At 39.3% G+C, this 26,967-nt stretch overlaps 1 protein-coding gene across 1 annotated transcript; it reads left to right on the forward strand.

The window, feature by feature from the left end:
• The first annotated feature begins 1,401 nt into the window (after positions 1–1,401).
• SLC9A2 (solute carrier family 9 member A2) lies at positions 1,402–26,863 on the forward strand. The gene is made up of 12 exons (XM_044428919.1): positions 1,402–1,797; positions 7,410–7,660; positions 12,427–12,644; positions 13,174–13,376; positions 15,382–15,471; positions 16,504–16,574; positions 16,960–17,121; positions 17,714–17,813; positions 19,722–19,847; positions 21,128–21,133; positions 23,082–23,172; positions 26,526–26,863. The coding sequence occupies exons 1-12, from the start codon at positions 1,417–1,419 to the stop codon at positions 26,861–26,863; spliced, it is 2,037 nt and encodes a 678-aa protein (XP_044284854.1). The 5' UTR covers positions 1,402–1,416.
• Positions 26,864–26,967: the final 104 nt, after the last annotated feature.

The raw sequence follows: 26,967 nt of genomic DNA on the forward strand, positions 1-26,967 counted from the left end.
GAAGACTGCATTGATAGATTAGGAACGAAGTTATTATCGAGACATGTTCAAGCACCATAGAAAGCTCCAAGAACAGGACCATGGAAAGCTCCAAGTGAGCAACATGGTCCAACAAAGCATGAAGATGAACTGAGGGCTTATCTTCCCCTCCTAAGCTCCACACTAATGCTTGAACAGTGTGAATGATGAAAGTCCTCACACAGGGCCCAAAGGTAAGCATCTCTCTTCCTTTCTGTGGCCTTCTCCCTGGCAAACTTGCAGGACCACTGAACAAGCATGGTAGAACAGGAGGCAGTCAATTCTTTAGGCAAATCACTTGGATGGAAAGTGTCTTGGAACTCACAACACACTTCTGACCACTTGGTTCAAGTTCAGCATCAGGAACCCCATCAAGTTCTTCTGCGAGTAATGAAACAGCCCCAGTTTTAGCCAACTCAGTCCCTTCAGTGCTGAATGGTCCTCCTCAGGACCATGACACTTGTATAACCATGGTTCAGACAGCACAATATTGCTTCTCAGTCTACAGTAGCTCCAAAATATTGGCTCAGGTACTAACTAGGCCCCTGAGAACAGAAGAGCTGCTGCTGGCAGAATGCGGAAGGCATTCTTTTCCGATTTCTCATCCCACACTCTTCCAGAAGAACTTCAATCCTCTAGAAGAGATTTTGGTGGGATCTGGCAGAAGAAAGCCTCCATGGGAGCATCCCTTGAGTAGAATTCCATTCAAAGACTCTCATTATAATGGGAGCAAACTTGAGATCCCAGCCACTATATCTTATCCAAACCTGAAAAATATTCTTTTAAACATGTCTTGCAAAATTACCACAATATTAATATTAGTGTTGTAAGCTGCCCCGAGGTTTCGGCAAATGGGGCGGCATAAAAATGTTTTAATAAATTAAAAAAATTAATTAATTAATGAAAGCCTGGATTTTTCAGAGTCATTTTGATTGAGCCCGTCTTCAAAGTCCTTATAACAAAACATGAAACATGAAGTTAACAAGCAAGTACAAACTGGTTCTTACTGCAAAAGCTCTGCTCTAAGCTGGTACTATTCAGACCAGATATTTAGACAAAGGTATAGTTTGGCTCCTTTTTAAGATTTGCCTATATATATATATATATTGTGTGTGTGAGTGATCTGTCTTTGCTCTGCAGTTTTATCATGTTTTTGTTTATTGTAAGAACATGCAAACTTTTTGTGGTGTTCAAAGGTGGACTTATAAAAAGAAACATCTAAGTAAATAATGTGACAAGAATACTATTATATTAGTTTTCATATTGTTCACCAGTTAACCATCTCTCTCATTCTCTCTCTCCTTTAATTATGAAGGTTTTCATCTCTACCACAAGCTGCCCCACATTGTGCCAGAGAGCTGCCTCCTTATTCTTGTCGGATTGATTCTAGGTGGAATTATGTTTGGAGTACAAGAAAAGTCTCCCCCTGTGATGAAGAGCGACGTATTTTTCTTGTACCTTCTCCCCCCAATTGTCCTCGACGCTGGTTATTTTATGCCAACACGTCTCTTCTTTGAGAACTTTGGTACAATTTTCTGGTATGCTGTGGTGGGCACTCTCTGGAATTCGTTTGGTATTGGCATTTCCCTCTTTGCCATCTGCCAGATCGAAATTTTTGGCCTGAGTGATATCACTCTGCTGCAGAGCCTGCTCTTTGGCAGCTTGATTTCAGCAGTGGATCCTGTGGCAGTCCTGGCTGTTTTTGAAAATATCCATGTCAATGAGCAGCTGTACATCCTAGTTTTTGGGGAGTCTCTACTGAATGATGCCGTGACAGTGGTAAGCTATGTACACAAAGCGAGAACAATCATGCAACTTTTTGTTCTCCAGAGTTAATTCATTTTCAACAATGAAAAGGAATTGAAAATGAAAGCACAAATTTTACTGTATTTTAGGAGGGAAAAAAACATAATTAGAGCAGAAAGGCTTTTAATACATGCTAATGGTTTCAGAATGGGATCTCTTCGATGATTTCTGCCCTTTACAAATGTTTGGTCACTTTCTTTCAGGAAGCAGAAGTGTCAGAGTGAAAGTAGAAGGCTCCTTAGCACTGACTAATCAATAGGATAAATTTGAGAAATCTGCATGTTCATGTGCATGCTGCAGGCGGACATTTCAGTTAGCACAATGTTGCTGTGGACATCTCCCTGCTTTAGGTGGACTGGAATTATCAGCTTATTTTATGTACCTCAGTGTACAACCCTTAGATGTGAGCAGAGTCTAATCATTAACTTGATTATTTTTAAAACCATAGACCTCATTTAACAGTATCCTGAGCTAGCTGTTTCCATTGGTGTAAATCATCACATCAAGGATTTTATTAGACTTTGCCCTTACCTATGGAAAACTTTTGTTGTGTTCACTTCCTGTTATAACTGTTGCAATTACCATGTTATGAATATCCAAATCCCCCCCCCACACAAGCAAACACACATACATATATGCACAAAGAAACAATTCTAGGAACATTTTTATCTACAATATTCATCAAGGCCTTCCATCTTCCAAAGAAATATAGAAATTATTGCCTTTTAATTTTATACAGATTCTGTGATACTCTTCTTGGACAATGGAAGCTACAAAATAAGAGACATTACAAGGAGAAGTTAATTTGCACAAGATTGGTCCTTAAAATTAAAACATTGTTACTGTTTGTAAAATATATTATTCATTTTATTTCATTTCTATACTACCAGGTCACAGTGTATAAATCAAATAAATGTATAAATCAAATCCCGGAGGTCAAGCAATTTTCTCCCAGTGCTACCTTCTGGAGCTGGCCCTCCAAGTCAGGGCAGAACCACTGTGATGCAGTGCCTGTCATGCATTAGAATGTATGTTCATATTTTTGTGTGCAGATTAAATAAACAAAATACGGATTAAATACAGATTAAAAATAGGAATTTTGGAGAGGAAACCATTTGCAGCCCAGATACTGTAGTGGAATTTAGACAAACCTCCTCACAAATGGATGGTCTGAGCATCCACATGGGTCTGTCTTTCCCCACTGCTGTTGCATTTACCAATCATGTTCCCTGACACACCCAATATTTTGCAACCATATCTAGGAACTGAGAGGAATACTGACATACCATGTAGAGCGTCCCCACACTGGGTGGAATTGCTAAGCCTCTGAGCAGCTGCTGGGAGTTTAATTTTGGTCCTGATTGTTCTGCGGAAGGAAGAGACATATGATTGCTCTCATGTGCTGAGTTCTTCATGTGTTAGTTAGGATACATTCCCTCCATATCTTCATAGTGAGGGTATACAAGATACATCACTGAATACTGCATATTGAATAGCTATTGCATAATATCCTTAGCCTTCCATCCACAGCAGAAGTTTCATGTGATTGTTAATTGGCTCACAACTGAACTCTGTGAACTTAAAAGTCTAAGAGATTTTTCCATGCCATTTTCAGAGCAGGCACAGAATACATTTCTATCCAGGAATCTGATGAAGTTTCAGTAAACAACTGTGGCCTTTCTTACTCTGACAACTCAGGCAATAAAATGAAAAATGAAATCTCTTATTTTTCCCATTTCATCCAATCCACTGGAATAAAAATATAGGCACCACTATTGTGAGATACAAGTGGGGAAATCATTTGAATGATGCTTTCTCCTAGCGCATTTGTCATGTTTTAGTTGTACCTTTCTTTTTTTTATTTCAAACTGCGAGTCTGAATGTTTGTTTTACTAAAGGAATGGCTGGGTGGGAGATCAACACAGCTGGAGTTATAGACACTGATTATGATGCTATAATTATAGATTGGAAATTACTTGACGAAGAACATGCTATTTGATGGCTTGGTAGAATGATAAATGTATATAAGTGTTTCTAAAAGTGCTGCTGATAGAGGAAGTATATAAGAATTGTGATGAGTAGGTAAAAATGGAAAGGTCCAGAATAAATCCTAAATATTTTCTGTGGATAATGTATCTGATCTAAAAACATACTTGCAGATTTTACCATCCAAGCTCTGGAGATTTATGAAATATTTATAAAATGTGCTATTATTATATTAAGACTATCAGATCAGAAGCTTTGCTAAACCAGAGCAAAGGTTCATTTAATCCAGCATTTTGTTTCCTGCAGTGACCAGATGCTTCTGAGAATCACAGCATCACAGATCAAGGGCAGTTTGCCTCCCCTGCTGTTTACCTGCTAGCAATCGGTGTTTAGAAGCACAAACTTAAACACGAACTTAAGGTTCTATTTAGCTATTATGACCAACAGGTGTCAAGAGACCTATCCTCTATATGAATTATCACTTTTAAAAGCCATATGAACTTGGAGCCATCTCCCTTCCAACAACAAATTATATGCACTGATAATGCATACTTTTAAATATATATCTAAATGAATACATAGAATCATGCATTAGAAATGTGTAACTTGAATGCTTTCAATGAGATATTTGGTATTTGTTCTCTCACGGTTGGTTGGTTTAGGTGATTTTTTTATAGTTCCCTACTAATGTTTTATTAGTTCCTGTGTTTGTATTGTTATTGTTATTTGTAATTTAATATTAGTTGTATTTTTTCTAAATTTGAAAGTTGCAAACTTATTATTTATTTACTTATTGGGAAATGGTGGGAGGGCGTCATTTTGGTTGCCCTTTTCTGAACGTGGTCTAGCCAGAAGATACTCTCAAAGAAACCTCCACACTTATCTTTAAACATCACAGAATTCAAAAACAATTTGAGGGGTTTGAAATGTTTAAAGGTGGCTACTGATGGTGGTATATTGCTCTGGGATTTTCTTTTGTGCTTTCTTTATCTGGTTTTTCAGATAAAGGTTTTTGTGCTGGGCCAGGTCAGTTGGAATGGTCCCAGATTAATCAACTATAGTGTTATATTGGTGCTTGTATTATGGGTATTTTAAACCAGAGTTTCCAACTATATCTGAAAAAGGACTGTGATTTAATCTTAGACTCAAAACTACAATACTAAACTAACATTTGATATATATATATATATATATATATATATATATATAGAGAGAGAGAGAGAGAGAGAGAGAGAGAGAGAGAGAGTCATTTTCTTCCTTTCAGTGGAGTCTGAACAGGATGACTGTGCCCCTTGCAGGATATTGGAAAAGCCCTCTATTTGCTCAGCAGAATGAAGTCATCATGCTTTTGTTGTAGCACTTTAGGTAGTATGGGGAAAGTCATACCTGAACCTTCCTGCACATATATTTTGCTTACATAGGATTCTTATGTCAGGTAGAAAGGTTCAGCTTTGCTTTCTTCATGATGTGTTATTTTTGCATATACTCTTTCTCTTTTGAACAAGGGGACATTCAAATATGGAGCTCTTCACCTGAAAACTAAGGTGGAACTGTCCAGGAAAAGCATGGCTGATTCATTCTGCTGAATATAAACTCTGCTAATGCTTAGTTTAGATGGCTGACATTTGATAGGAAGAAGGAATGCCTTGGGAACGGAACAAGGAAGTGAGCAGGCTGTTTTAATATGAGCCGAGACACTCTGCTTAAAGTTCAGTTTCTGTCTCCTGTACAGTTGATTTTATTCCCGTGCTATGGTGCTTCAAAGCAAGGGCAGTTTGGGGGCTTAAGTGCTGTGCCTGTTCTTTCAATTTTGAAACGTCCCTTCAAATTAAGTATATTAAGTTAATGAATTCTGTGACTGCAGCCTACCCAGTCTTTTTGTTTTTGCTCTGTTCATATTTGCAATCAGTACAATGGTTGTCACTTTTTAAAGCAACTTTTTTGTTTGCATGTAATGTTAAACTATTGTTTAACAGTATGGGAATTATGTAATTCTGCTTCTCTTCTCCTTCCTTCTCCCCTCCAGAGGAAGTATTTATGCCATTCTGAACTAGCTACGCATTAGCTGCACCAAACAAACTGCAGTTGGCTTGTTTGAACAAGTCATCTTAAAATCCTGGTAAATTACCCTGACTTGTTTGGGTAAACTTTAGTTAATACTAACAATATTTCCTAGTTTGGACCCACAACTGACCGTGGTTAGTTTGAAACAGAAGGAAATGCTTTCCCAGAAGGGAAGAGTGGAGTGGAGAAGCACACTTTCCTAAAGGTCATTTATGTAATACCAAGCTATAGTTTAGGATTATACACAAATCAGGCCAATGTGAAACTCTTTCCACTGTGATTCTATTCATTTCACCATCTCATTACAAACTGAGAAAACAGAAAAATAGGAGTAGCGTGATGAAAATCTTTAGTACTTCGAAGTTTTAGGACTTGCATGTTAAGGCTGCAATACTCTATACATTTACCTGGAAGTAAATGCAGCTTACTTCTGAGTACACAAGTGGTATAGTGCTTTTTAATTTTTGAGCCAGCAGGTAAAAAACTTTAGATGTCCATTTGAGTTACTTCAGTTGTGAAGCACAGAACTAAGAATTCTCCCTGCAACCCCAAACAATTTTATTTATCTATCATTACATTAATATCCCACCATTTTTGTTTCAAGGAATTATTATTATTATTATTATTATTATTATTATTATTATTAGAACATTTCTATGCCACCCCTTGCCGAAGCCTCAGGGCGGCTTACAACACAATAAAATACAATACAATACAAAAATAACAATATAAAATTAAAATTAATAATATAAAATAAATAATACACACACACACACACACACGATATAAAAGAAGTTAAAAGAAAAGAAAAGAAAAGAAAAGAAAAGAAAAGAAAAGAAGTCGCCCTGGCCATGTTATCCTCACAAGAACTCTGTGATTTAGGTTAGGCTGAGAGTCAATGTCTACTCAAAGTCACCCAAAGTCACCTTGAGACTTTTAGCAGAGTGGAGACTAGAACCCAATTCAGTCTCAAGTCCTTGACTGACCCTCTACACCTCACTGGCTTTACATCTGCTTCTACATTCCTGAACAGCAGCAGCAAATCTATTCCTGATTAAAGAAAGAAGAAAACAAAACTTGGGCATGAGCAGTTTTGCATTTTAGTCTCACTTAAATCATAAAACAATCATAATTATAGGAATAGAATGGGATCCACTTCTACTGCTCTGCTGTTTTCATTGCTTGACGCTCTCTGAGTGGTAATTTGAGGTGGAGAAGGATGGGCTGCCTGGGCTGGATCCAGGCCTAATTACACCACTGAATGGGCATGCATAAGACTTCACATTTAGGCAGATTCACTGTAGTGGGGCATATTGAAATGCATGCCCTTCATAGAAATGAGAATGAATTACAAATAACATTGGCTCATTCACATTCTATGATCATGTATTTTCTGTTTTGGAAAGTATTATAGCATTTTTCTTATTTATGCAATTGTTTCCGATTATATAATAGCGTATCATATAATTTATATATCTGGCTAAAGTAATGCTGAGATTATCTGATTTTAACAAGTGAAACCTTTCCCCTCCTAGGTCCTGTACAACTTGTTCAAGTCCTTCTGCCAGATGCCTACAATTGAAGTCATTGACATATTTGCTGGAATTGCTAATTTCTTCGTAGTTGGCATTGGTGGAGTTTTGATTGGAATCATTCTGGGATTTGTGGCAGCTTTTACTACTCGCTACACCCATAAAATCAGAGTGATCGAACCACTATTTGTCTTCTTATACAGCTACCTATCATACATAACAGCTGAAATGTTTCACCTCTCTGGTATTATGGCGTAAGTATCCATAAAAATGTAATGTTGCTAAAAATACCATGAAATACCATTATGGATGTCGACTTCTGCTTTACTTTAAGCTGAATAGGATCTTTTGTGTGAATTGTGGTTATTCACTGATGTCACTATTCCATTTAGTAGTCTTAGTATACACCGCAGTGACATTCTAAAGGTGTGATGTGTGCTTTTTCCCAGATTAGCTTATTAATTTCTATGGATTCACCTGGAAGGAAATGGTTTCAGAACCATCGCCTGAGTTTTTGTCCTCATATTCTGAATTGCTAAAGGACTGTTGTATGTGGAATAGCACAGCATATACAAAAATTTATGCCACTAAATTCACCCCAGTTGCCTTGCTATTTCTTTGGCTACTTCCTCAATCAACCTGCATTTTCATTTGCATCCCCATTTTTAAGAGTGTTCAATAAAATATTTTAATCTCACCAATGGTATTCTGCAGCCTGTCTCAGCCTGGTGCTCTCCAGAAGTCTTGGACTTCAGTCCTCATCAGCCACAGCCTGTATGGCCAGTGCTCAGGAAGCTGGGAATGGTAGTCCAAAACATCTGGGCAAGCCTGATGCAGGGCAGTTATACAATTGCAGCAGTCATACAAATGAAGCAGCATGAATTCTGGCAGCTGGTGATGCGTAGTGGCTAGGCTAGGAATCCTAAGGTTTCAGATTCAAGCTTTGCTACCACCATATTCCTAATGGATGAGATTAATCAATCTGATCCAATCTAACAATGTAAATCAGGCTAAGCCTCAATCTCCCTTCCCCGCCCAGCCTCCAAATCCAAATCATTGGGAGGTTCTTGCTGAAAGACGCTCTTCATCAGGTCAGGATCACAACTTGTTGTATAAAGTGTAGTGGACATTCTAAGTCAGTACACAGTACTGGGGATCCACCAGCACCCATTAGATTGCTCTAGCAGGAATAACTGCTAGTGCAATGGGATTCTAGCACTTCCTACTGCAACTCTGTAAGCTAGATAATAGGTCAGCTCTGCTGACGTATTGCTTTCCAAAAATGCTGGTTTTGCCTAGCTCACAGAGTTGCAGTAGGAAGTGCTATTTTCCAGTTGCACTGTCAGTCATAAGAGCACACCTGTGTGCTTTCCTAAATCTGCTGCATAAATACTGGAAGAGGAAGACAAATATTCCAGAGGAAGCACATGTGCATATGATACAATGGAATAGACTGCTTACTTATGTTACAGCCACTTCTATAGTTTGCATATATTTTTGACCTTTTAGCTTGGCCTTACCTACCTACCTACCTTCTGTCCTTCCTTCCTTCCTTCCTTCCTTCCTTCCTTCCTTCCTTCCTTTCTAGATCTATGTTCCAATCAAATATTTAAAATATCTCTGAAATGTTGGAATATTCTCATTTTAGGAAATTGGAAATCAGCTTTACTTTATGTAACAGAATTAGCAACTTGTAGTGCAAACTCATATACATGTTTAGATGGAAAAAAGTTTTACTATTCCTGGCATTTCTCCAGCCAGTTTTGCTTGGAATTGTAGGACTTTCTTCCATCTAAACAGGACTGACTCACTGGTAATTCAGAGCAATGTTAAAGAGTAGCAGGGTTGATTTCTGAAACTAAGAATAGAATACAAAAGTGGAAAATATATAAAATTTAAATAAGGTTAGATGAGTCTCTTTGTTAGATGCGGATCTAAATAAAGTAACATATTAATCTTGCCCCAGTCCTGAAATGTCCCATCTCTTTTCTTGGCTTCTATTAATAGTGTTTGAGTAGTTTCCAGTTTCCTTCTGTTTCTAAAGCAGATGACAATTTCAACAGTTCTTGCCACTGAGGAAGTGGGCTCTGATTCATGAATGCGTATGTCACAGTGCACCTTAGCCCCAGGACTTTTTGCTGTGCTTGATATAACAGATTACTATGGCTAGCCTTTTAGAACGTTTGATTAGGTACATGATATGAGTTCCCAAGCTATTAATACGGTGTTTGATCATGTTATGATGCAGTCTTTCCCCAGTCATTTCCTGGAATAACTATCTCTTAACAGCAACTAGTCTAAATTGTAAGCATCAAGGTAGCTATTAATCTTTGTGTTCCTTCCTGATAATAACCTGTACCTTGATTAATGATTATCAGTTTTTTGTCACATGACTAATGATGTGCTGTTCCTTATTTGTATAGGACACAATGACAATCTACTTCTCAACAATATGTTCAAAACAGTGTGATAGTTTCATGTTGCTTGGTTTCAGTAGATACAGTTTTGGATGCAGGCTGTTTAAATACAGGTGAAATCAATAGGAATTAAACAGCAAAACAGTGGGAAGACTTATAAGCAAATTTGCTTTTGTTTTTTTTTAAAGATTCTTTCAGAGAATAAGCTGCAATAAAGAGGAAAAGAAGGCAGACACTGTGGGAACATTTTGGAATTTTTTTTCCAGGATGTGGATCCCTTTTGAATCTCCCAGACATAACCATAATCAGGATGGTCCATGAACTGAAGGGTTTTTACCTGAGGCATAATTACAAGCCAATAAGCATTCCATTAGTGATGGCATTAAACTGAAGGCCGTTATTCTGGAACACTGTCATGGCTAGTATGCAATACTGGTTTGGCTGGAATGTTGGTTAACGTGACTCAGTGTCAGTATCAATACTGATATAAACACGTACCCACAGTTAGGTGTTGGTAGGAATTTCAGTGACTTGCTGTAATTTCTTAACTGCAGCTCAGAGTATGCTTACTACAGCAGCGCAGTCTCCGATTTTCCAGACACAGCAACCAATAACCATTAGCCAGATGCTGAGTAGATTGAATAAGTCCAGAGTAGACAATGAGTAGACTGAATAAATTCCAGATCTCTTGACTGAGCCTGTAAAGCTGTTATTTTCTAAATGTATGCTTGCAATTTTTTTTCTTGATGCAAGCAGAACTTTTCATGATTTGCTTTTATTATTAGTTGTTGCTCCTCAGTAGAGTGATTTGGAATTGAGAAACACATTGAAGCTTAGTAGTAGGTCAATGGAACTTGATGATTGCATCCAGTGATCTAGATTTTTCCAGTCACCAGACAGAAACTGTCTTGTTTGTGCAGCATGACTTGCATTGCTGACAAAATGCAGTTTATATTGCCATTAAACCCTTATTTCTTTTCCTGGTTTAAAGATGGTTTAAGATAAGTGAATGTGATTATTCCAGGTGTGTTTCAGTCAAAGCAAACTGAAAACAAAGGTCTTAAGAGAGCCTGACTTTTTGTTGGCAGAGAAACAAAATAAAAATTAGAGCATTAGCATTTTCTTGCACATATGTTATTCAGGCTATAATCTTATATTTGTTTAGCTCCAAAATCCAAGCTGACTAGTTTTCAAGCTATCTTTACAAATGCCTCTCTCCTGTTGCATTGGTTCCTGTCCATGGCTCGTGGGAATGTGATGTCAGAGCATCTGGGACAAAGCATTGAGTAGTGCTGCACCCAAACAGCTGCTCCATGGGGTATCCCTGCCCCACACATACACCCAGGTTGTTACTCAGGAAGTGGCGCCACTTCACAGCATAGCTGGGACCACAGACATACAACCGAGTCATGCAACAGGGCTTTCTTACCTTATTTTTCTGCTGCCCCTTGTGGCCTGCCCACAAAACAACAGAATGGAATGGAACATGATCTGTGTCTGCTGTAACTGCATCATTGGAAGCTGGAGAAACTTCCTCCCCATCATCTCCCATTCAGGCAAATTCGTAGCCTTCAAGAGACTTTCTGTATTATTCCATTTTATGTGTTTAATTTAAGCTAATTTAAGTGAACACCTAAGAAATAACCAGCGTACAGCAAAGACACAAATGAATAACCAATAACAAACCCTGCATTATACAGTTTGTTTATTTATTCATCCGTTCATTTATTTAAAACATTTGTATGCTGACCAATTGTGCCACAGCACTGCTGGGCAACTCACAACACAGTTCCATAGTTTCACAGGAGTGAAGGTGAAACTAAGTTTCCTGATGTCAAACTTCTGAAATGACTGTTTCAGGAATGAATATTGTGGTAGGAAGATATCTGAGAAGTGTAACATCATGGAAAACATCTTTAGAGTTCAGAATTAAAACAGGAGGCATGGTAGGGCCACCCACACAAGCCATCTATTTGCAGTTAATCCTATCTCATGAAATGGCATCTTGTGAAAAGTGAAATCGTTACATGCTGAATCCCACAATGCTGAATAACAAAAAGGGGTGGATTTAATTATAGCAGCCACCTGGCATGCATGGTCCACATGGCAATATGCCACGTCCTTCCAGAACCACAAAGGCAAATGGGTTTTCCTGAAGAATGAGCACCTTCTGTTTTCTGCAAGGAAATAACCACCAAGCTAGGAATTAAGCAATATGTGCATGTCAATTTACTGTGGTTTTTCCACCACTATATCACAAACAGGTTCTAAACTTTCTCCTAGTTTAAATAAAAGTTTGTAATATGGTATGGAATTATCTCTTATTGCAGAGACTTGCTGTTCAAAAGTCATGAAAGAGTTATTTATGGTGTTACATGTCTAATTTAAATTGTGATTCATTTGTATGTAATGAATCGGGTCTACATGATCAAGTACATATAGCTCTTAAGTGGGTGAAGCAGGGACTTCCGTAGCAATTGGGAACTAAGCTTGAGAGATCCTTAGAACTTTTCTGAGTTAACAGTCTGCACATTTGGGAAAAGGGTGAATAAATTTTGATTAAAATGCATAGATGCTACATTACAGGTCTTGTCTTCTTACAGGATTATATCTTGCGCTATGACCATGAATAAATATGTGGAAGAGAATGTTTCTCAGAAGTCCTACACTACAATAAAGTATTTCATGAAGATGCTGAGCAGTGTCAGTGAGACCCTTATCTTTATTTTCATGGGAGTATCCACAGTTGGGAAAAACCATGAGTGGAACTGGGCCTTTGTTTGCTTCACTCTCCTGTTTTGTTTGATTTGGCGTGCACTGGGTAAGAGCCACTTAAAGCATTCTAGATTGTACTTTAACATGCTTTACAACTGAAACATGCTTATCTTTTGTGGAACAAAATCAACAGGAAATCGCAAGGGCAAAGCAAAACCTGCTTAAAGGAAATACATTTTCTTGATGCTGAAGATCTTGGGTCTTTTCAGATGGTTTCTCAGATCTGTAAACTAAATCCTGCCTTGATGTAAGGGATGGAGGAAACTGTTTCGTTGTTGTGGAATAACGTGTGTGTGTGTGTGTGTTGTGTGGGAGGGGGAGGAGGGCCAGTGTGAAGGGTTAGTTTCGATTGGAATGTGTGTGTGTTTGTGTGTGTGTGTGTGGAGGAAACAAGAGCACCTGGAAAAATGTAACATGTAAATAGAGCTTACATATCTGTTTATAATTTGATATAAAACTGAACACAATGTTCGTTCTCATTCATTCATTCATTCATTCATTTAGTGTGACTGTCTCTGTAGCCTTAAATGAAACATTCTAAGGAGTGTGTGTGTGTACATCTCTATTTTCCTTAGGAGTTTTTGCACTGACTCAGATCATTAATGTGTTCCGAACAATTCCTCTGACATTCAAGGACCAATTCATTATCGCCTATGGAGGCCTCCGAGGAGCCATATGCTTCTCTCTTGTTTTCCTGCTTCCTTCTGCTGTGTTCCCTAGAAAGAAACTTTTCATTACTGCTGCCATTGTGGTGATATTCTTTACTGTCTTCATTCAGGTAAGAATATTTCTATTACTTATCTGTGCAGTGGGTCTAACTAGGGGGCTTTTTGCTGTTGAAAACATGTAGGCATCCCAGTTTCTGATATTAAATGTTCAATGTAAAAAGATGCACATGAGTTGGGAATCTTAACATACTAAATGAATTTACTCCTGGAGCCTATAATGCAAAAGATAGTGGCATCTCCTGTCTTCTAATCTTTTATATAGTTATACATTACTCTTCTGATGAAGGTGATTAAAGAGAATATGTCACATAAGCATTCATCTGAAATGATTAGCAACGTTTATTTTATAGCTTCACTAGCCAGGGCCATACAGTGAGGCAGAGAGAGGCCGTTGCTTCAGGTGGCAGATGCTGGGTGCTGACAGCAAGGTGTTGCGGGGATTGATGGGGCCATACCACTTGCTCTGCACCTTCTAAGCTAGGCATAGCTGAAGGAGGACACTGTCCTATCACTACTGTGGACGAAGATTCGCCTGCCAGTCTATTTGGCTTTTGTGTATGGGACGGAAGGGACGCACTCCTGCTTTTTGCCTAAGGCAGCAAAATGTCTTGGGCTTGTCACAAGCAAATTGGTAAATGAATCTAAATAAAGATGTTGTGGATCATCAACAGGATGTATGAGCACTGAAGTGTTTAAACACACTTGTATTGTTGACTGCTAACCAGGTTTGTGTGAAAATGTAGTGGGCCTCAGACAACATAGTTTGCCTTTTCCCTGTTAACATTGGAGATAGAAGCATAGGAAGCAGGTCAGACTGTGTGTCCATGTAATCTAGCATTGCCCACACTGACTGGCAGCAGTTGTCCAGGGTGTCAGGCAGGGGCTTTTCATGTCATCTACTAGCTGTCCTTCTAAGTGGAGATGCCAGGGATCTCCTTTTCTCCCCAGCCTGGCAGCCACATGCATTTGGCTGAGCAGAAGAATGAAGAAAAGTCGAATTGGTACAGTTGTAAAGCAGTGGGGTGGACTGTACTGTAGCTGAGTGCAGTCACATATGCAAAATATTCAGTACAAGTATAACTCTAGACCAAGGAAAAACAAGATGGGCTAGAACTTTTCATTCCAATGTGCTGTGTCTGTGAGTGTGTAATGAAAAACATTAAAATGGCATTTGCTACTTCAAGGCTAGATAGTGCAGGCCATTCTATTTCAGGGTTCCACTAATTTGTTCCGCTGCAAGCATAGACCAGACATATTGACATTGCAATAACAAATTCAGCATATCCAAGACTGAAATATTTATGTGCCCTTCCAGAGCTGCCTTCTCTTAGGCCACTCTCCATATCTATTGTCAATATTCACCATCTGCCCCCCTGACTGGCCATGCAACCTTGAGTGTATCATTTATTTCTCCACTGCTATTCCAGTTTGCAACATAACAAAAACCCATCCATTGTCTCTCTGCTAAAGTTCTAGTTCATAATGCACTTTGCCTTTATGACTTCAGGTTTTTCCATGACCTTTCTCATTACACATCTTGTCTCTTTCCTGCCATACTAATTCTCTTTTCTCTACCACTCCGTGCAGTGGGCTGATTTGCGCAATATCAGTCTGGTTAAGATCCCATAGTGGCTTGCAAACTCCATCATACATACTGGTTGTCCAGATTTCTTGCTGGTGTAGTTTAATGTGCTATCCAAACCTGGGCACCATTGCTTGTTTGATGAGAACAACCCTTGGATAACCTAACAACAGTCCATGGGTTATTTGACCACGTTGTAATTGTGTGAACTGGCTCAATGCAAAACCCTTCCTCAAATCCCATCTGCATTTAGATGCAACACAAGCTTCTTCCCCTTCCTTTTACATATCTCCCCTGCCTTATGCCATCTGTGAAACATTCGTGACTAACTTCAGTGGGTCTTGGTGGGTCTGCTCTAAGCATCACTGCATCTGGATCTGACCCAATTACTTGTCCAATAGAAAATGGAAATGATACCTTGGAAACAAACTTGAAAATAAGGCTATTTTCATGCTTCTGTGTTTTCTGTACAGGGAATCACAATTCGTCCACTAGTGGAATTTCTTGATGTTAAAAGATCAAATAAAAAACAACCCGCAGTCAGTGAGGAGATTTATTGCCGGGTATGTTTGCAGTTCTGAATGCACAGTGTATCATTGATACGCACTGGAAATTTCTTTTAATGTCTGCACATTTCTTCAGTAGGAAATAATTACATGTTTACATGGCTTTGTGTTACGTAAGTGGTGTACTTGTTACATAAATGTATTGTTCATTATAAGAATGTTTGCTTCACATAAGCACATCCGAATATCTTTTCACATTGTAAGTTTTTAGTTCTAGTCTAATGTCTCTTCACTATTTTTAAAATCTATTTATTCACAAAAATTATAAACCAAAGTATTTAGCATTTTAGGGCCGTGCCTTTACAAAGTGATTTACACAAAGATGCAAAAGATAGATCGGAGTCACTGAAAAGCTGCTTTGAATCATACAAACTAATCTATAGTTTTAATTAAAAGCAGCAGCGAAGAGAAAATCTTCAAGAGCTTTATCATAAGGGAAAATATAAATCAATTGAAAGTAAGTTCCATAGCTGAAGGACCACCACCAAGAAGCTAATTTCTGCATTTCCTATGAACCATAGGAAAGGAATATACTAGTGAAATGTTCCTTCAGATAACATGGTCCCAAGCCACTTAGGAGTCTAAAGGGTAACAACAATCACTTTGAATTGTGCCCTGAATGTACCAGTGTAATTGGTGTGACATCAGTGTTATATGCTCAGCTTTTGGCCTCAATCAGCATCAAGCATTTTGTACCTGCTGCAGCTACCAGGATGTTTCACAGGCAGCCCCACATAAAGTGCAGTGCAATAGTCCAATTTAGAGATAACCAATGAATGAGTAGCAGAGGCTTTTGTCTATACCTATATTAGTTCAGAGGGGACTGAGTCCAGAAAGACAGGTTGTACAGTGGTTTTTTCAAGGAGAGAACAACCTATGCAAGGACCAGTTTCATATCAGCCCAGATTAAAATTAACTATTTCATTCAAATATATTCTGCAATAGGTCTCAATGAGGCCTTTGTTAGGACTGCATGTAGCAATAAACTAATGGACAAGCACAAGTTATTAATCTGTTTCTACATTTTAGTTCTTTGATCATGTGAAGGCTGGCATTGAAGATGTGTGTGGACACTGGGGTCACAACTTTTGGAAAGATAAGTAAGTAGGTTATTTAAAGCCTGTGGAAAAACTGAGAGAGAAGTTCAGCTGGATTCCTTATTTACAGCCCAACACTTGCTAATTCTATAAAATAATGTAGTTTGAGTAATATAGTTAAACACATTATGTCTTACTTCTGAATAGACATGCATGTGATCACACTGTTCTAAGTTCTCCATCTCACCTTGGGCTTGTCTTGTCTTCCCCCTGTCTCATCAAACTTGACTTTATTTAGGATCAAAATTTTAAAGATTCTTTAAAATTGCTTGCTAATAATTGCATTAAAATCTGTTGAGTTTTCCATTCAACCATTCCATGAAGCCTTTCCAGATGACATGTGTTTACAACACAAAATAATCATCAACATTGCTTTTATTTCTCAAAGGTTTGTCAAATTTGACAAGAAGTATTTGCGGAGACTTCTAATCAGGGAAAGCCAGCCTAAATCAAGTATAGTTTCCCTATACAAGAAGCTTGAAATAAAGCATGCCATCGAGTTGGCAGAGAGTGGAATGATAAGCACAGTACCGTCTCTATCTTCTATCAGGTAAGTAGAAGGGATGTGAAGCATTGTCATTGCCAGTCTGTATCTTAGTGGGACTATAAATTCCCATACAGGTAGAGAATTAGCTTTGAAAACTGCAGTGCTGCACAGGTAGACAAAATAATAGGCAAAAGTGCATGTGCAGTATTTTAGAATTTATTCAGATCTCGATGTACTTCTATTGATATTTTGATAATACCAATGTTTATTTAATGGATTGATACATTTACAGTTACATTTAATGTTTTGAATGCTGTGTTGAAAGGGAGAATCTCAATGAAAAGATTTAATTAGCCAACAGCCCTATCAACAATTAATATGAACCAGATTCTTGGATGTTATATTTGAAAGAATCTATGCCTTATCAGTGTTCAGGAAAATAGAGGCTGTCACTTGGAATCTAGCTACTTACTTATTTTTTGAGGAATTTGAATAGTTATAGTCAGAAAGAGGATTTCAAAAATAGAAAGTTATAAAATCATGCGTATGTTTTTCATTCTGCAACAATACTGTTTTATTTCTGAGAGGAAATGCAATTCATATCATTGCATGTTATTACATATTTAGTTCTGAATTTTATTTTACCTTGCAACAGTGAACATCAAGAAGAAGAAAAAATAAGTCCCTTTTATCCTGCCCAGATGGATAATATAAGAGATATTTTAACAAAGAATCTCTATCAAATACGACAGAGAGTAAGTAGCAAACAGTATTAATGGAACACCCTGTTGTGAATGTATCTACTTTCTCAGCTGGTGATGCTTTTTCTCTCCTATTAAAAGCACTAGGAAACCATCCTAAGCAAGGTTACTTGGAAGTAATTTCCATTAAAATCAGTGGGACTTGCCTCCAAGCAAATGTATTTAGGATTAGTGTATAAGAAAGCTGATGAATAAACATGGTGCAGGCAAAGAAATATGACAAGCTGTACTTCAGTCTTTGCAAAAACATTCAAGAGCAATTTTTAGCTACCTATTGTAGCTTCCTCTATTCTAATACCCTCCAGTTGTTTAGGACCATCTGGCACAGTTGCTGACCATTGGCCATGCTGAGAGGGACAGATTTGCACCATATACCTAAGGGGCAGAGTGGTTTAAAATAGTTCTTTACTCCATTTATTCTTAACAGCATTGGGTAAGGCAGGGGTCCTCAAAGTTTTTCAATTGGGTGCCAGTTGAAAGGCGGTGGCGGGCCTGGCACAGCGAGGTGAGGCGGTGCTGGCGGCAGGCGTGGACGCGGTGAGGTGGCAGCAACGGCAGCGGGTGCGGGCCCAGCCGCCCCGGGCCTGACCGCCCCTGGGCTCGCATAATTAAAAATAGATTTCAAAAGTTATATTGTTGTTACCTTCAATCCTTTGTTTGTCTTCATCTTCGTCTCTCTTTCTCTTCCACCCACCTCATTTCTGTTTCCCGCTCCATATTCCCACTCTGTATATGCGTGCAATGGGAGGGTGGGGGGGGGAGGGAGAGAGAGACGGCACACGTGCAGTTCAGCTATGGAAATTTGGACATGTGTCGGCTCTCTCTCTGCTCAGTTTTAAAGAACACCTGTGCCGGCTCAGAGCTTTTGGACTCACTCGGAGATCATTTTCTCTGAGCAAGTCCAAAACCTCTGAGGTGGGCCAGATAAATAGGCATGGTGGGCCAGATCTGGCCCACGGGCAGTAGTTTGAGGACCCATGCTGTAAGGGATGGACAACTTATATTGTCCACAAATAACTTGTACAGGTATTTTGGCCTACCCATCAGCCCTAGTCAGAGCAGAAATGATGAGAGATGATGCGGGTTACAAGCCAAAACATCTGGGAAGCCATAAGTTGCCCACTTCTGTTAATCTTTTGATCTGAGCTGAAATGAGAAGTTCTGTTCAGGGTTTCTTGTGCTGAAATCCAGTCCTCATCAGTATATCCCATTGCATTTTCCTGTGATTAAATAATGTTTCAATGGATAATTTCCGAGTTCGTGTCCCTGTATCTACGAAATCTTGACTGTTAATAACGTACATAGCCAAGGCCAACAGCAGTATCCTGGTGACTGGCATAGTGCTGCAATGGCTCCTATACCTGCCCACTGCCACAGCTGCCCAACGAAGCCACTCACCTGCTGCCAAGGCCTTCCACCAAACACCTGTCCCTGGAACGTCCTTCCCAAGCCAGCTCCCATCTGCCAAAGCCCACTGCTCTCTTCTAGACCAACAAGATGCTGACTTTGGATGGAGAATGGCCAATGAGGGCATAAGAATGGCCAAGGGGAAGCCTGCATGCTGCTTCCGTATCTTCCACTTTTCAGTCGCTATTCTTGTCAAAGCCAGTGCCTGATTAATTGAAATTGCTGATACTCAAACATGAGGTTAAAAAAAACTATATTCTTATCATATGTATAAGTAAATTATGAAATCAAAGAGTTGTCTGAAATAACAAATGACTGACTATGCATTAAGTTCCCCTCATCTTGTACACCTAGTTTAAACTATCTGCAAGTCTGAGTTGTGTTTGTGAAATGTTTTAAAGCACTGAACTATGGATGTGTCTTGTGCTTCTGTGCCACCCATTACATTAATATAGCTCTACAAGTATAAATGTGGGTTGCTGCTGTTTGTTTCAGGCTCCATCGTATAACAGATACAGTCTAGCTGAAGATGCAAATGAAAAGCAGGCCAAGGAAATTTTGATTCGTCGCCGACACAGCCTGAGGGAGAGCATCAGGAAGAGCAACAGCTTGTCAAGAACGGTACTTGCATTTTATGAAATATTCCCCTATGAAATTGACTAAATAGCGTATTATACTGAGTCACTGGAACAACGTAGTGAGACTTCTAAGAGCATCTCAGAAAGCAGATACCATTTCAGTAGGTATGGTTTCTTTTTCATGACTCCAGGCACTCAGAAATTAAAGTTAAGTTGTATTTGTCAAATATACTGATCACCCACATATAGCATGAGAGCCTGTAGAAGATCAATATTTTAATTTCTTTTGCAAGAGAACAAATTCTTATAAAATATTTCAGCATGTCTTACAGGTCAAGCCAATATATGTTTATTATGTTTTTAAAAAATCAAAAGGTTTTACAGCAATGCAATTACATCCTACAGCACATAAAACCAAATCTTGTGGCTTATATAAACTATGTAAATGTATGAAGTTTCTTTCATTTGTCTAATTCTGCTACACTTAACATTTCTACATAAGGATTTGCCTCTACCAGCTATGACTACTTAAAAAAAATCTTTAGCAGTTCTGGTATTTTGAGTTTTTTAACAAGCCTTGTCTTTCTTTATAATGTAAGAATTAATTGATAATAGGTCTGGAGAGAATGGAAATTGGAAAATATATTTGGGAATAAAGTATGAGAAGAAAATGCAAGTTAGGATAGCTGCAGAGGAAATGGATAGAAAGGTTATGAGTATGAACTGAGGAGGAAGTTGTGTGCCACAAATATGTTTGGCAATTTTGACAGGTGGGAATTGTAACATAAAAAAGAAAATTTTACAAAGTGAGTTTTTAGCTGCTGCAAGTGCAGAAGAAAGATCCAGGGAAATAATATTGTTCAGAAAATGTCAGAAAGGTATGCAAAGAAATTTCCGGTCATGTGATGGAAACAAAAAGATATGAAGCAGTTTGATCAAAGGGAAAAGGAGACCTAAGGTAACAAAGACCTAGATCCTCTGGATTGTTCCTTGATGCTCTTGTGTTCCTGGCTACAGTATATATACTAAAATTACTTAATATAAATAATCTCTCTCTCACAAATCTACGAGTGATTTTTCCTACTGTTTTCTGCTTTAGTACAGATAGCAGAATACAAAACATTTGGTTGCCATCTCAGTTGTGAGAAGCACATGTGCATATATTGCTACTTTCCCTTCCAAAAGGTATAGCAGATCCTTCCTCGGTTGTAGCTCCAACTTACTTTAGACCAGTGGTGGCAAACCAATGGCACACGTGCCCCAGTGGGCATGCAGAACCCTCTCTATTGGCATATGAGCCAAGTCACACCAGCATTGCCCCAGCACCGAGCATCGGATAACAGTGTACATAGGGGCAATGTGCATGCTCGGAAAGGAGTAGGATTAGAAAACCGAGTTGTCCTGGCATGATTTTGATGGTTGGAAGGTGTTTAGAATGGGCAGAAATGATGAGCTGTGCAGAAAAAGCTACTCAAGGAAGACTTTTTTAAAATCGTCCTGTTTTCTGTGGAACTTTAGTCCTGTATTAGGGTAACGGTTGTGTACCAGGGTAGGGTTAGGGTTAGAAAAACAAGGTGTCCTGGCATGGTTTTGATGTTTGGAATTTGTTTAGAATGGGCAGACATGTTGAGCAATGCCGAAAAAGCTACTCATGGAAGGCTTTTTCAAAATCATCCTATTTTCAATGGAACTTTCGCCCTATCTTAGGGTCAGGGGTGTGCACCAGGGTAGGGTTAGAGTTAGGAAAACGTGGTGTCCTGGCATGGTTTTTATGGTTGGAATGTGTTTAGAATGGGCAGAAATGATGAGCTGTGCAGAAAAAGCTATTCAAGGAAGGCTTTTTCAACATCGTCCCTTTCAATGATATTTTACCTCTATGTTAGGGTTAGGGGAGTGCACCAGGGTAGGGTCAGACCAGTGGTGGAGGACCCATGGGCACACAGAGGCCTCTCTGTTGACATGCAAGCCAAGTCGCCCCAGCAGCTGAGCATCGGATAGCAGTGCACATAGGGGCCATCCGCATGCTCGGAAAGGAGTAGCTTTGCCAGGCCATGCTGTCACAAGCCGTGACTCATTAGCTACAACTCATCCAAGCTTTCGTATGGCCGGTCAGTGCACTACCAAGGATATATATATATATGTATATATATATGTATATATTTGCTTGGACTCGCTGTGAGTTGTTTTTTCTAAACTAAAACCTCAGTTTGCAGGTTTTATTGTAGTGCTGGCATAAATAAGTGGGTTTTGGGTTGCAGTTTGGGCTCTTGGGCTCTAAAAGGTTCACCATCACTGCTTTAGACCATGGGATAGTCTCTCCTTTGCAACCTGCTCTTTGTAGTAATTAGGCTTAACAAAAGCCTTCCATTGGCTTCAAGGTCACAGTTGGGTTACCTGTCTGCTCTTGTGCTCTGTGCCCTCCCCACTGTTCCCTATGCTGCAATTTGGATTGAGAAAGGCCTTCCACTGAAGCCAGCGGAAAGTGTTTTCCAAGCCTAATTGCAACTCCAGGAGTAGATCTTCATGAGTCTGATGTTCAAGTGAGTAGATAAATGAGAACTGGGTGTGTGTTATGTGCATGATGGGCATATGTGTGTGCGCTAATGGAATTGTGTGCGCTGCGTGTAAGGATACTATGTGTATATGTCTTAAATGAATTCCTGTCTCTGTGTGCATGTATGAAAAAAGCATCTGAAGGCCCTGCTCACATCATCTTTTACCCTGCACATCTCTGACATGAGGTCCATGGAAGGTTCCATGGAAGGTAATGGGGCAATCAGGCCAAAAAGTTTGAGTACATCATGAAATGACAGGGCTCACTGCAGAGAACATTGCTAGGGATAGTCAAAGACAAGGAGAAGGAGAAGGAGAAGGAGAAGGAGAAGGAGAAGGAGAAGGAGAAGACGACAAAGACGAAGAAGAAGTAGCAGCAGCAGCAGAAGCAGCAACAGCAGCAGATGAAGACGAAGATGAAGGGAAAGAACAAGTATGAAATGGATTGAGTCCATAAAGGAAGCTACAGCCTTGAGTTTAGTAAAGCTGAACAGGACGATCAAGGACAGGACATGAGGTCATCATAGGTTGGAGATGACTTGATGGCCCCTAACAACAGCAAATCTGTTTTTAAAGGGATATGTAATACAACACTTTATTATATATTTTATAGTTCTGTATCTGTGCCCAAATGCAGAATGTTGTATGGGAAGCTTCACAAAGAGTCATCCTGCTTACATTAAACGTGACTTGTATGTAACACATTTTATGTTTATTTCTGCAGGTGACCACCAAAACACCACGTTATCTTTCGTTACCTAAAAACACTAAGTTAGCTGAGAAAGTACGGAAAAGAAATCAGTCTTCTTTCAAAGGTAATTTGGTTTTGGAATATAAAGAAGGATGAATTGTTCAGCAATTTTTGCTGATCTGATTACATGGCAGAGGAACAAAAAATAAAATAAATGAAATAGGGCCTTGGGCCTGTTTCATACTTCCTAGACAATCTCTCCCTAGCATCCAAATAAACTTATTTTATGTAGCAGCATATGTAGAGGATGTATATATGAGAGATATTGGGAGTGATGTTTGTGTACCTGCGTATGTAATTGTATATTTATTGTATATTTTGTGTATTGTTACCAAGGAGCTTAGCTTGCTGCTCTCTCAAACATAGCCTTTAGTGCTTTTGGAAACTGGATTCTTTCTGCAAGACTATGCAAAACAGACATGAATGCAGACAGGGCACAGAAAGTGGGAAATAGCATACAGTAGCTATCCTCTTCTGAGATGGTCTTGCCCTCAGTACTTAAGTGTGAGAATTCTGGATATATGCAAATACCACAGACTCTATCTAGCCCCCTGTGCATAGAATCCGCCCCTGATGTATCCATTTATTGGTCAATGGAAACCCTGGCACTGCTGGACTAAGACATTGTGTTGCCTGAGGCAAAGGACAGGTTGGTACCCCTTGATGAAATAATATTATATCCCAGTTTTTGTTTTCATTCCATATTTTCTACCTTTCTGTCCTTTGCAAATTACCTATGCATCATGATTACATTATTTCCAGTTCTGTCTTCCAATTTAGCCTTGTCTTTGTCCATTTGGCTTCAACCCTCCTCTGTCCATATTAGACTGTGTCTGCTCCCTCCCCCCGCAATACATGGTGTGTTCTTATCCTCCTTTATTTCTTTCGACAATCATTCCTTCTGTATAATTAATTCCTTAGCTGCCAGTCCCATCAGGATGCCTGCATGTATTTCTCTTCTTTGTTTGTAATAAACTTTATACTCAATTATTCAAATCTCCTGTCTCATTACTAGTTCCCCAAAGCTGTATTTACTGCTTTTTCTCCATCTGGGTCTACCAATCATGTCACTTTGCATTGTGACTCAAGGTTTAAGATTCCTGACACGTGTTGCTCAATGGCATGTGGATTATCAAACGTATCTGCATGAAGAATTGTATATACTCAAGCAATGACATGAGGATAGACGCTGAATGCTTTTTCAGACAGGTGATCAGCAGCAAACCACTTCTCACCAATTTTTCTTCCAGAGGAGGAGGGGGGAAAGAGGGTCTATTTGGGCATTGAACCCATCAGGCTCCATAGGATATTCCTCTAAATGTGGACCCAGCTTTGGAAGGAGCTATGATGAAGCCATCATTGCTTGTGGGGTACATCCCCATCTGTTCAAGTAGTGCTTCATTTTGTCTCACTTAAAACCCCCCACAAAACGTGTTTGACCGGAAAAAAGAGTAAGGCACATGTTCTCATTCACCTTTAATTCTGTGGAGGAAACCATTAACTATTTGTACATGATAAAACACGGCCCAAATTCAAAGAGCTACTTCGGGGTTTGAGTATGCCTAATGCCTCTCCTTCCTCACATTTTCTGTTACAGTTAAACTATAGATTTCCATAGCATCATGCCTTTTGAAACATCACCTCTGTTTCCAGAGCAGTTTGCCAAGTAGCATGGGAGGTAACTTTTTAAGAACTACAGGACCTAAACTCCCTGGGTGTGTGTGGAACTAGTTGTGAGATTCCTTGGGCCTCAGCCATAGATTCCAGATAATGTGATTTCCAACAGCATTGCATTGTGCTGTCTGTGCTTATCCATTGCTTGATGGAACATGGAAGCAAGCATAAAATCTGCTGTAAAGCATAGAAACTGCTTGTGGGTATCCTTACTGTTTTTTAAAGTGCCAGCTGTGAATAATCCAAAGCAGTCAGGAAGTTGAAGCCATTTCTTGAAAAATTTGATCCCGCTATGACCCTTTCTCCTTTGGTATGGCTACAGGTGTGACCAGGGCACTCAACCAAGTTGACCAGATTCCTGGGCACTTCAGCTTCCCTCATACTTAGGGAAGACCCACAGAAGTCATTGGGACCAGTTAGGCATACTCAGCCTGATCTGGGTACAATCCACTGTCTCTGTATTTCTTTCCTAAATTTTAGGACTTGACTGTTAGTTACATGCCTTCTGTAAAAGCACCTTTTGATTTGAAAACTGTTGAGTAGGAGCCAAATTCCTTTGTGGCCTGTGCTAGTATTTCATATTCCCTCTGGAATTGCAAAAACAACGACAGCATTGTTGTTATCAGGCTTCTATCATTTCACAGGCCTTAACATTCTCTCACACTGTTATTTCATATTTTGGAAGGAGTATGGAATTGTTTGTACTTTGACTTTTTGCTTTAGCATTTATTTAAAGAGTTCATACAGAAACTAGATAGAAATATCAGGTCCCACAGAACTATATGGCATCATAAATACCACTGGTTCATGCTAGGATGCAGTTGTAACAACGTTCAGGCTGCATAAGAGAAATTTACTTTCCCGGAAAGTAGAATGTACCAAGAGCAAGGATGGGAAGAGGATGACTGTGGCTTTTTTTCTTGATGATTCTTAGTTTCATAATATTATTCTGCCATGCAATGGGTCCACTCTGGCTATTCTTACATACAGCAGATTCTAATTATGGCAGAGATAGTATGAACAATATCTGTGTTCATTATTAATTACAGGAAAAGGCTGCCACTTTTCCATAAGCAGATTTGTGTAATCAGCAGGAACAACACAAATAACATGCTGTTCATGCTCTATACACAAATGTGGAAAACGGTGGCCAAGTTCCCGTGTTAATTTTTTGATGGAAAATTCTCCCATCCTCGTTCTGTTCTAATCCTGATGGTGAGTCCACTGGGTAAGACCACATATTAACTATGTCAGGATGAGCTTTTGCTTTCATTGAATCTCAATGGTGAGGCACATCCCTAATTTCTCATCATGGGGATCACATCTCAAATAAAATTTTGCCATTAAAAAACAATGTACAGTGTGGAATGAACCAGCAAGTTGGCTAATGGCAAGTTGGTTACCATTAAAAAGCATCTGTATAGCCTTCTAGTAAACACACAATGCATTTGCTGTGTTCAGGCATTCTCATATATACAATTAACATTTGTGTTGGAAGGGTGACTCCTAGTATGTGGGGCACACACCTTGAGAAAGGAACCCGCTGTACCTACCATAATATGCTGCCTGATTACTCGTGGGCATATCCTTGCTTTCCGCCTCGTCTGGTTCTTGTAGCTCTATGGTCATGTTGTACTTGTACTTCTTGTATGCAGCAAACGGAGATGTTTGTCTAACTTCTGTTCCATCATGAACTGAGATGTTCCTTAAAATTGTTAATACAATGATTTTCTAAATTTACAGTAAGTGACAGCAGTGATTCTGAATCTGATCATGCTACGGTGCTGAATTTAAAATCCCAAGCAGGAAAAATTTTGAGAGACCAGAGACTTCGACAGCAGCAGTGTAGGATTGAATGGAAGAATGAAGTGGACAGCAATAACAGAGAGCCGGTGAGCTACCCTCAGGTTGGTCAGGGCTTCAGGCAGCCCCTGTTGCCAAGACCATCCTTCGGCACACTGCGTGAAGAAGACTCCCCTGAAGATGACAGATCGACCAAACCAGTACCACCACCCCGATTAGTTCGACAGGCGTCCAAAGTTGAAAAGCCTAGAGATAACTCTGACAACAAGCCATACTGAAACCCATTAAGCAGAGCAATTTGCAATAACAGATGGAGTAGACTGTAACCAGAGGGTTGTATCCATATGAAGATGGGGTTATAGGTACTAGAGGAGGATGTGTG

The sequence above is a fragment of the Varanus komodoensis genome, unplaced genomic scaffold, assembly GCF_004798865.1.
Source record: "Varanus komodoensis strain SLA01 unplaced genomic scaffold, ASM479886v1 scaffold2, whole genome shotgun sequence".
Classification (NCBI taxonomy): domain Eukaryota; kingdom Metazoa; phylum Chordata; class Lepidosauria; order Squamata; family Varanidae; genus Varanus; species Varanus komodoensis.